This window comes from Lithobates pipiens, unplaced genomic scaffold (genome assembly GCF_037356315.1).
Source record: "Lithobates pipiens isolate NorthernLeopardFrog02 unplaced genomic scaffold, aLitPip1_a1.2 Scaffold_13, whole genome shotgun sequence".
NCBI lineage: Eukaryota > Metazoa > Chordata > Amphibia > Anura > Ranidae > Lithobates > Lithobates pipiens.
Genome location: NW_027507718.1, coordinates 464,594,792 through 464,607,205, shown reverse-complemented (window position 1 = coordinate 464,607,205; position 12,414 = coordinate 464,594,792). Strand labels below are relative to the sequence as shown.

Here is a 12,414-nt window from a genome sequence, read left to right as displayed (position 1 = left end):
GGAGTTATTGTACAGCTCTTCCAGGACCTTTCCCCCATAACTTTGAGGAACAGAAGAGCTTTGAGACCATTGCTAGAAGTTCTCAAGGAAAAAGGGATAGCATACAGATGGAAGTTTCCGTTTGCACTGCAGGCCTCCTATAATGGCAAACAGCACATGCTTAGAATCCCTGAGGATCTGATCCCTTTCTGTGAACACCTACAGATAGCTCCTGTCGCTCTCCCCGATTGGTACGCAGAATATAAATTGCCCCCTCCGGTCAACAATTGCCCTTCTGCAGCAGGCCCTTCACCTGCGCAATCTCCCTACAACCTCGGTAGGAAAAGAAGCAACGTGAATAGAACCAATCATGGTTCCCCATACGCCAGCAATCCCAGGCTGTGATACACCAGTGACTTTGCGACTGTTTCTAGAAGCCCGACTGTCATTCACCGAGTTCAGTCTGACCTCACCCTTTCTATTGTTACCAAGGTTCCCACCAAAATGAAGATCACTCACTGTGGAACATAAGGTCTCTTTTCCCTGTTGTGTTTTACAAGTTTCTGGCTCACTTTTAAAACCCCTGGTCGTTTACGTTCCTACCCTGTTTAAAGATGAACTGTCCATCTTGCTTCGTTCGTTGGTACCTAACAATCCGTCCGGATTTCAGCCTCATCTTCGCACGACCTGGCCCCAGTCGGGCGGAAATAGGAAATATATCCACACGTTCGTGAAACCGCCCACACTCTACGAAGGTAAATTGCGTTCTGCCTCTTCAGCACTATGTCATCGTTCGTGACAACGAAGAGAACGTTTCACATCTCAAGCACAAAGACCTCACTAGCCTCGAACCTCAAAGGCTAACGACGAACGACTAACATTCTAATACTCTCTCTACAAGCCCAGTTCACATAATATTATTACTCTGAGGGCTACACTACCAGAAATTTCAAGTTTTTCTAAAGGTTTTATTGTTTACTATTTTTGAAACTGTTTCCAGGATCAGTTTAACTGTTTACTCACTTATTTTATGCATTACCTTTTGTGCCTTGGTGTTCACGTCCTTCCAGCGGCCCAGCATTTAGCAATCACGCTGTTGGATGGACCTGAACATAAACCTGGTGGATTAACTCCACCTTATCTACACAGTGAATATATGTATTACCTTGACTAAAACTACACTGGTCTTCGAAAGAAGGTCCAAGAGATCTAGCAACTCCTTTCAAATATTCATCACCCGAATCCCCACGGGTCATCCACTCCATACCCTGGTAGTTTTGTTAGTGAAACTACCCCATTACGTCCACCTGTTCGCCTCCCACTCACCCCACAAGAGTCGCCATAGGTGTTTGGCGGGCCACACCTTTCATTGACACCACGTCAGCTGTTGACGTGGATCGACATCCTGACTCCTGTGAGACACTCTCTACCTACTATACTACAACCCTCTATTAATCTCTATCGTCTATCTCAACTACACCCCACGCAACCCATACCCTAACCCTCTCCTCCAATCTTCTCCCCCTCCCCCCCCTTTTTTTTCCCGGTTTACCCCCTGCTCCCCCCTCCATTATGGCTTACTCTTTTTTGGGCAAATCCCCAACTTTAATATCACATAACATTAATGGGCTAAATATCCCCGAGAAAAGAACTAAATTTCTTAAAGAAATCAAGAAAACGAAACCATCTATAGTTTTTGTACAAGAGACACACTTTAAGGGTCAAAATATACCCAAGCTTACAGATAATCTTTACCCCAAGTCTTTTCATGCCACAAATCCACATGCGAAGACTAAAGGTGTTTCCATTCTACTACACAAAAACGCACCATTTGAACTGACCAACCAACTAATTGACCCAGAGGGTCGCTATATCTTCCTGAAAGGCACTTGGGAAGGCTCTCCAGTTACATTGGCGAATGTTTATTTTCCGAATAAGGCTCATATCACCTTTTGCAATGTCATTGTAAAAGAATTGAAGTGGTTCGCAGAGGGTTGCACTATTTTGGGAGGGGATTTCAACATACCTTTATCTCCGCTTCAAGACACCTCCACGGGACATACTCACATTGCCTACAAAATTCTTAAAAGAATCAAGGTCCTACTGAGCTCTATTTCCCTGGTGGACTCATGGAGATCCGTGCACCCAACAGGGAAAGACTATACCTTCTATTCGGCCCCACACAAAAAATATTCCAGGATTGATTTAATTTTCGTCTCCCAGAGAGACCTCGTTAACTTGGAAAGGGCGGAAATTGGTATTATTACTATTTCAGACCATGCCCCAATTGCCATCACTCTTAAACTAACCCCGAACAAACAAAAATTCTATAACTGGAAACTGAATGCCGCATTACTGACAGATCAGATCATAAGTGATGATATCCATGACTCTATTAACACATATTTTCTCAACAACATAGATTCCGACACCAACCCACTTACCAATTGGGAAGCTCACAAAAGCGTCATTAGGGGGGAACTTATAAAATGGGGAGCAAAAAGGAAAAAGGAACGATCAGCTGCCATAACGGAACTAGCCAATAGAATCACCAAATTAGAAGCTCAACATAAGCAATCCCTTACGGCTTCAGCAGCGGAAGAACTAGCCCAATGTAGGCAATCTTTATTACAACTGCTGCAAATTCAAACTCAGAAAGCTCTTTTTTTCCGCAAAAACATTTTTTATGAACAAAGTGATAAGAGCGGAAAACTACTCGCTAGAGCCCTAAGGGATGCAAAGATGTCTAACCATATACATGCAATATGAAACGACAAGGGCTTTTTAGAACATACACCTGAAAAAATAGCTGACCTTTTTCAAGAATTCTATTCTAAATTATACAAGATTCCCCCACAACACAGACCTTCCCACATATCACACACACGAGAGGAGATGATAAGACAGTTTCTTTTAGACAGCGGACTCCCCTCTTTACCCTCCTCTGACGCAAGCCAACTAAATGACCCAATTAACATCACTGAAATACAAAACGCAATACATGACCTGAAATCTGGTAAGAGCCCTGGGTCAGACGGGTTCACATCCCAATATTACAAAATATATTCACATTTACTCTCTAAACCCCTCCTGAAGGCTTTTAATCATTTGGCAAACCAGGAAAATAACTCCCATTCCTTTCTTATGGCGCATATTGCGGTCATTCCAAAACTGGATAAAGATCCTTCCCATTGTGCCAACTATAGACCAATATCACTCCTGAATGTTGACGTGAAACTATTAGCAAAAATCATAGCAAATAGGTTAAAACCATTACTTTCAAAAATCATTGGCCCAGAACAGGCAGGTTTTATGCCTGGCAGAGAGGCAAGAGACAATATTGTCAAAGCCCTGAACCTGATACATCATGGAAAGAGCTCTAAAATCGGAGGCCTCTTGGTGTCAACAGACGCCGAGAAGGCCTTCGATAGGGTCTCTTGGGACTACATGTTCTCTACCTGCGCCCATATAGGCCTAGGTGAAGGCATGTTGAAATGGATCAAAGCCCTATATCAGACCCCACAGGCTAAAATCAAAATCAATGATATCCTATCTCACCCGATCCAAATTAGTAATGGCACTCGCCAAGGTTGCCCATTATCCCCCATCCTATTTATTTTGACCCTGGAACCATTGATCAGAGCAATCAACCTCTCCCCAGCTATCAAAGGCCTTTCTGTCCATGGACGAGAATACAAACTTGCAGCATACGCAGATGACCTCTTATTTTTCATTACACAACCACACATTTCCCTCCCGAACCTTTTCCAGATTTTCGAGACATTCGGCTTTATTTCAAATTTTAAGATTAACTACACAAAATCAGAAGCACTTAATATCAATCTATCAACAACAGACTACGATAGCCTTAAAGGGAATTATAAATTTAGATGGGAGCAGAACACACTTAAATACCTGGGAATCAAACTTACCCGCACAATAGAATCTCTCTTTACGGCAAACTATGTTCCTTTATTAAACTCCATAGCCAAGGATCTCGCACGTTGGACTCCCAGATCATTCTCTTGGTTTGGTAGAGCCGCCATCCTAAAAATGACCATTCTCCCCAAACTATTATATGTCTTTAACGCATTGCCTATCATGATACCCAACTCCTTCTTCTCCAAATTGCAGTCGTTACAAAGAAAATTTCTTTGGGCCAATAAAAGACCCAGAATTAACTTCAGGACCCTTACCCTGCCTAAAAACGCAGGAGGACTAGGCTTACCAGATTTCAAAAAATACTGTTACGCTACTCACATCACCAGACTCATTGACTGGCATTGCCACAATGAAGTCAAGGACTGGATACGACTTGAATTACCCGACAACACTAGACAGACCTTTTTCTACCCTTGGACATTGCACTCCAAATCCACAAAACACATACCGAATCCCTTTGTTGCCAATACATTAACCATTTGGCATAAGATTGCCCAACAATACAACTTGGCCACCATACCAGGCCCGTTGACTCCCCTGACCAACAACCCGGACTTTCTTCCTGGACTATACCTCAAAATAGGCTCCACTCTAGGTAATGACAAGAAGCTTTTAGCCACACATTGTCTCCACAAAAACAAACTTAAGTCATTAAACGTCCTTAACTCTGAATATAGCGACCCTTCCATAAATCCTTGGTTTTACATTCAAATAAAAGATTTCTTACTCAACAGCCCATACAAATCCTCTTACACCCAACGCTTGACGCCACTTGAGGACATTTGTTACAAGGGCGCCAAAACTTCTAAGACCACTTCTACTGCATATAGCTGGTTGTCCCAACCAGCACACAACGAAAGAAACAATCACAAAGAGAAATGGGAAACAGCACTAAACACCTCCCTGCAAGACACACAATGGGAGAAAGCCTGCATCTTTGCACATAAATGCTCACTTAGCACCAAATATCAAGAAATCTCATACAAAATCCTCACGCAGTGGTACCATACTCCCCTAAAAACCAAGAAATGGTCACCTACGGCTTCAGATACATGCTGGCGCTGTGGAAATGCAATAGGCTCCTTTATACATATTTGGTGGGAGTGTATTGCAATTCGCACCTACTGGTCTGAAATCGCCAATTGGATTAAACAAATCACCAACACTACAATGTCTTTTGATGCAGCGGCATGTTTACTACACATTACTAAACACACGACCAGTAAATACAAAAAGTCTTTATGCAGACATTTACTCACGGCAGCTAAAAGCTTAATCCCACTATATTGGAAAACGACCAAAGTTCCGACCATTAAAGAGTGGATCGAAAGATCACATTACATATACAAGATGGAAGAAATCTTAGCAATGAAACGTGAAAGTAATAATACATTCCATGAAACCTGGCAACCTTGGTTACTTTTTACCCTCTCAACTGAATATCAACGCATTTTTACTTGATATGTTTTGTCTTTCTGTGATAAATGAATTCTCCTAGCACTACTTACCATGTAAACACCGCTTTCCCTGTAAGCTGTCTCCCCCCTCTCTAAGTCTGAATGTTATAATAATTCATACCTTACAACTCTCTATCCATTTGTCTTACCACCCAAACTCATCCTACCCACCACCTGGCCTCACAGATTATGTGTTTTCCAACAACACATACCCTTATCTTAACGTCCCCCTGCCCTTATCTTTCCTCTCCCTTCTTTCTCACCCCCCCATTGTTTTCTCTATTAATTTTATTCCTTTATCATCACTAATTCCAATTTTAATTTTTCTTTTCTTTTTCACCCCATTCCGCTCCCCCTTTTTTCTATACTCACTGTTTATATTACTGCTTTCTAAAGAACCCTAATTAACAACTTATACTGTACTGCCACAAACTGTACCAGTTATTTCTTTTTTCATATTCATGTTAAATAACACTGTTTCAATGTCTATAACTTTTGAATTCAATAAAAACTTTAATTGAGAAAAAAAAAAAAAAAAAAGATGGCCTAGGCTATAAGAAGATTTATTAGGCAGCTCCGGGGGGGTCTCTTCCGTCTTCAGCGGTCTCTTCCGACTCCTCCGCTCACTCCGGCCTCTTCTCCCACTCTCCAGCCTTCTCTCTCGGTCTCCGGTTCTTCTCCCGCTCTCTGGCCTCTTCTCCCGCTCTCCCATTCTTCTCCCAGGCTCCTCCGCTATCTTCTGCTCTTTTGCTAGCGGTGGCCTGGTCTTTTCCATCGTCTTCTTCCCTGTTCTCTTCCGATGTTGACACAATGCTCTCTCCCGCTGTAATGCTGTATACACGGTGCACAACGACTTATATAGGCATGGGGTGGGGTCACTGGGTGATGTCCCCCGGTGACCCCACCCCTTATGACAGCACAGTCCCAGCATGCCCCAGGACCCTGCCCCTTATGATGCCACCACCCGAGGCATGCTGGGACCTTGCAAACATAAGGGGCGGGGTCACCAGGTGACATCACCCGGTGACCCCAGCCCATGCCTATATAAGTCGTTGCGCACCATGTACACAGCATTACAGTGGGAGAGAGCTTTGTGTCAACATCGGAAGAAGAGACCAGGGAAGAAGACAATGGAAAAGACCAGGCCAACGCTAGCAAAAGAGCATAAGATAGCGGAGGAGCCTGGGAGAAGAATATCTATGTATGTAATTGAAGAGTATTTGAGAATGGGGGACAGCTCTAGTTGCCTATTATAGACACTGCTTCTTGCTTAGTAGTGCTGCACATTACATTTAAAATGACTTATAATAATTTGTTAATGCTGACATTTACTTTATTGAACTGTGTGAAGTGTACATTTTTAATAATCAGTCTAAGTTTACTAAAATTAAAAAAAAAAAAAAAAAAATCAGCACAAGGGGCAGTACTAACGTTTAATGCAAAGTGTCCCTTGTGTTGCTGACTACTGAAATCCGAAGTCCTCTGATTCCTACCGACTCCCACAATCATGATCTTCTACTACTGTGAGGGTATCCCATTCATAGAAGTTGTATTGCTGTACTATAGCAATCTCCATTCGCAGACCGATTTTCATTCATGGAAGCTATAGTACAGCATCTCTGAATGGAGGAGGGGGGCGGAAGAGGCGGCATAGTCAACACTATTGATGAGTGCCTGTGACGGGTCCCTCGGCTCATATTAACTCCCGCAGCATCAGAAGATTACAACTGCAGGAGCAGAGGGATCAGAGGACTTTGGATTTCAGCTAAAGCAGCAGCCAGCAACACAATGGACAGTGTGCATTGATTTTAAGTACAATCCCTGATTTAAAAAAAAAGATTTGACTAAACTTAGGCTTCAGGCCTACCTTACAGTATGCTTTTATTTATTTGTTGAAGTTGCAGCGACTAATGCCACGTACACACGACCGGACTTTCTGTCAGAATGAACCCTAATGCCACATACACACGATCGGAATTCTTGTTGGAAAAAGCTCTGATGGTTTTCCAGACGGAATTCTGATGGAATTCGGCTGAAGCTGTCTTGCCTACATACGGTCACATCAAATTCCGATCATTTATAATGCGGTGACGTACAACACATACGACGGGACTAGAAAAAGGAAGTTCAATAGCCAGTAGCCAATAGGTTCTGTCTTGTAGTTGAATATGAGCATGCGGGATTTTTGGCGTGTCGGAATTGCATACACACGATCGGAATTACTGATAGAAAGTTTTTCCGTCTGGAAAATTGAGAATATGCTATCAATTTTTGGCTGGCGGAAATTCGGACAGCTAAATTCCGATGGAGCCTACACACAGTTGCATTTTCCGATGAAAAGCTCTCATCTGTCTTTTTCTGGCCGGAATTCCGATCGTGTGTACGCGGCATGACGGACTTTTCAACTGACTTTTCGACGGAGTTCTGCTGAAACGGACTTGCCTACACACAATCACACCAAAGTCCCATCATGTAGCGCAATGACGTACGATGGGACTAGCAAAAGGAAGTTCAATAGCCAGTAGCCAAGAGCTGCCCTTGAGTTGTTGGTCTGTCGGACCAGCGTACAGACGAGGGGTTTTCTCGATAGGAACTGGTTCCGGCGGAAAGATTTGAAGCATGTTCTATTTCTAAAGTCCGTCAGATTTTTCGTCAGAAAAGGTCAGATGAAGCCCACACACGATCGAATTGTCAGACGGATTCGTTCCGTCTGAACTTTGCTGTCGAAAAGTCCAGTCGTGTGTACCTGGCATTAGAGAAAGGCTGTATGACAAAGTTACAAAATGGAAAATCTCACATTGCTTCCTGAAATAAATAATAAACATGGATCTAACCGATAGTGTTATGTCCTTCAAGAAGGATTAATGAATAAGTACGGAGAATTGGGGAGAATTGCACAGCTTTTTAGACTTATTTAGAAGGATAAGTGCAGTAGTCCTTCAGCACAATCTCACAGCCGTATTCCATTTATTTCACTCTACTAAATTGATTTCTGATGGCACTTCATCATTGCTCTCTGCTCTACTTAGCTTTGACCTTCTGTTTGGACCTGTTTAATAAAGCGGAACTGAACTTTCAGTTTAAATTACATAAGTGTATTCTAGGTGCATAAAACATTATATAAAGTCATATGCCGTGTACACACGATCGGATTTTCCAACAACAAATGTTGGATGTGAGCTTGTTGGCAGAAAGTCCGACCGCGTGTGTGCTCCATCGGACATTTGTTGTTGGACTTTCTGCCAACAAATATTGGCTAGCAGGTTCTCACATTTTCTGCCAACAAATGTTTGTTGTCAGAAAGTCCAATCGTGTGTACACAAGTCCGTCGCACAAACGTCCACGCATGCTTGGAATCAAGTACGAGTCGGAAGTGCTCGGTCTTGTAAAACTAGCATTCGTAATGGAGATATCATGTAGGTCTTGTACGTCACTACGTTCTTAATTGTTGGTCAACATTTGTGTCACCGTGTGTATGCAAGACAAGTTGGAGCCAATACCCTTCAAACAAAAATACACAGTTTTGTTGTCGGAAAGTCCGATCATGTGTACGGGGCATTACAGTCTGATTTCTTAAGAAAGCAGCCATAGCCTGTTTTGAAAAGCCTGGATTCTGCCAGAATGCTTCAAGGAAGGAACCTTTCTCTTTATTTGGCAGCAATGGCCTCTGTGCCAGAGGTTCAACCTGCCCCCTGCTAAGTTAAGCATAGTATTCACTATCAGTTTTTTTTTTTTTTCAACCTAGCAGGTTAAACGGAAAAAAAAAAACCTGACAGCTTAAGTTGAAGTTGCTTTACTAACATTGGATCGTTAGTACAGCGGCTCCAACTTAAGCTGTCCCCTGCTGAGCTATTGTGTTCTGACAGGGGGATGGTATGGTGTTGCAGGAGGCATTCCCTCCATCAACACTGACAGTGTTGAAGGAATCAAGTCATTTTTTTTTCCTTCCACCCATGGTCTATGGGGGCTGCTTAAGTCCTCATGCACACAGGAAATTTCATTTTTCTTTGCTCCAGGGTAGGAATTTAAGAAAGAGAAAAATCTATCTACGGTAACAATAGCATATAGCATCCAAGACCACCCACATCATCCCAGAAAATCAAGAAAAAAGAGAGAGAGAGAGGATTCCCCAGGGATTATATGGGTGGGGGTCTAGATATGTGCATCAAGTACAACAATAATATTGTAAATAGGAAATTTTATTAGAATAATATAAAAATAGACACATTAAAAACAATATGTTAAACAATTCATACAGATAAATCTTTAGATCATGATGCAAGAATAAGAGGCCACAATCGAACATGATACATGGAATACCCGACATGTTTCAGAACTTTGTTTATTTGTATAGTTCCTTCTTTAGGGTTTTTTTTTAAAAGGCGATATACATATACTGTATAATCTAATGTGGGAATACATAAATATCCATTAGTCGGCGTCGAGTATATAGGACAAATGCAACATACATTGCGAACATTCAAAGACAACAACTAGAAACACTTACAGTATGAACAAATTGCTGTGCAATCTTTGTATCACAGACAGGTCTTAAATAACCAAAATACGATAGGTGTCACTCCATCGGTCCAGTCTCCATTAGTTTAGATAAGAAACAAGTCACAGATTTCAGGTCACTCCAATACATAAAGCTGAGGACTAAAGGGAAAAAGAAAAAAAAATTGTATCAGTAACTATATCCCATAATGACTGGTAAACTAGTAAACCACTACACAAAAGTGGGGACCAACCAATCGTCATGGGTCATGGAATCCTCAAAGAACAGCAAATGGGAGGGACGGGAACCATAAAAAGATGTGATACATAGTATAGTATAAATCTACCGAAGATAAGTCAATAAAAAGTATAATATAGAGTAAGTGAAAATGCAGTAAAGTGCATCCAGGGTAGGAAAACGCAGCTTAAAAACCTGGCTAAAGCCGCATTTTGCATGCACGTTGATGTGTGTTCAGGTGCGTTTGAGCGTGTCTTTGTGTCTGAGCATTTAGTTGTAATGCATTCTATTGGCCAGAAAATACATGTATTGCTGCCATTAAAATGCATTAACGCCTAGCATCTAGCAATAACGCGCATTTATGCATATTTGTCATTTATACCACTATTTTTGATGCCCAGTTTGCATGACCCTTAAGCCCTTGTACACATGGTCGGACATTCTGACGGAAAATGTCCGATCGGACCGTGTTGTCGGATAATCCGACCGCGTGTGGGCTCCATCGGACTTTTTCCGTCCGAATGTCCGACCAACAAAGTTTGAGAGCTGGATATAAAATTTTCTGACAACATGATCCGATCTGACTTTGTCCGATCGTTTGTAGAGAATTCCAATCAGACAAAGTGCCACGCATGCTCAGATCAAAGTATGAGAGCAAAGCTATTGGCTACTAGGCTGAACGTGGTCCCGTCAGAACAAACTAATGTCATCACGTTCCAAACGATCGGATTTTCCGACAACTTTGTCCAACCGTGTGTATGCAACACCAGTTTCGGACAAAATCTGTCGGAAAAAATCCGACGGATTTTGTGGTTGGAATTTCCAACCGTGTGTACAAGGGATTAGACTTTGTGTACCTTTTTAAATCCATATATATGTATTTAGCTGATCTAAAATGAAACGTGCTATTGTGGTTTAGTCCTCATAAACTTTATAATGTGGTGACCTAAGTCTACCATTTTGGGTGCACCTTTATGCCCTGTACACACGATCGGACTTTCCGATTGAAAATGTGCGATAGGTTCGTGTTGTTGAAAAATCCGATTGTGTGTGGGTTCCATCTGACTTTTTCTGTCGGAATTTCTGACACACAAAGTTTGAGAGCAGGATCTAAAATTTTCCGACAACAAAATCCGATCATTTAAATTCCGATCACACAAAGTTCACACACACATGCTCAGAATAAATTATGAGATGAAAGCTATTGGCTACTGCCCTCTTTATAGTCCCGTCGTACGTGGTCTACGTCACCTCGTTCTGCACGATCGGATTTTCCGACAACTTTGTGCGACCGTGTGTATGCAAGATAAGTGTATGCAAAATCCATCCGAAAAAATGCGACGGATTTTGTCGTGGGAATGTCCAAAGGCGTGTACAGGGCATTATAAAGAAGAACTGAGATGACACTTCCAGTCTCTTGGTAGTAGGTTAGTTTTAAATGTAATATTTTTGAAACCTGCAACTCAATCAATTTTTAAATATGCAGATAATTTGTTTTTTGTGTCATAAACAGATACGTGACCCTAAAACTCTGCTTCCAATGCCAGGAGTGATGGTTGGTGATATTGGCAAGAAACTGGGTCAAAATGGATTAGACAACGGGTGAGTGACAATGCCTGTGTATTGAGAAATGGACATATGTATTCTCCACAGTCAGCCTCATTTATCAAGGTGTCTGAATGCTGAGCTGCCTATTGGGCAGAAGAACCAGTCCGGCTCTCACTGTGAAAACAATTAAACCTGCCAGTGAAATCTGAAGCTATATCTAGACTGATGGAACAAAACAATTATTGTATGCATGTATTAAAGAGGAAGTAAACCCTGATGAGTTTACTTCCTCTTTGATTCCCTGCAAAGGCAAAGCATAATGGACTACTATGCATCGCATAGTAGTCCATTATGTGTCTCTTACCTGACACAGGAGCCAGCGAAGTCACCGCTGTCCCCTGTAGTCCGGAGCATCTATCTTCTTGGTGGGTCTCGCTGCTCCGGCGCTGTCATTCGTCTGAGCCGCGATGACGTCACTCCCGCGCATGCGCACGGGAGCTGCCACTCGCGGCATATCGCCACTAACTGTGGCGCGCTCAGTGCGCCTGCGTGCCGCTGTCTACGGTGCATGCCTGTCTTTCGGCAAATATCTCCTAAACCGTAGGAGATATTTCTTGGACCTACAGGTAAGCCTTAATCTAGGCTTACCTGTAGGTCAAAGTGGTTTGTAAGGGTTTACAACCACTTTAAAACATGTAGTGTATTTTTACATATAACCATCATAAATATGTGAACTTGTCTTGGTGTCAGTTC

At 42.3% G+C, this 12,414-nt stretch overlaps 1 protein-coding gene across 3 annotated transcripts in view; it reads left to right on the top strand.

Annotated features, from left to right (window-relative positions):
- The window catches only part of ACOX3 (acyl-CoA oxidase 3, pristanoyl), a 172,265-nt gene that overhangs the window by 41,501 nt on the left and 118,350 nt on the right, over positions 1-12,414 (top strand). For all 3 annotated transcript variants that reach the window (XM_077477850.1, XM_077477851.1, XM_077477852.1), the window contains exon 7: positions 11,627-11,715. In XM_077477850.1, coding sequence (XP_077333976.1) covers positions 11,627-11,715 — 89 coding nt within the window. The remainder of the gene's footprint in view (positions 1-11,626; positions 11,716-12,414) is intronic.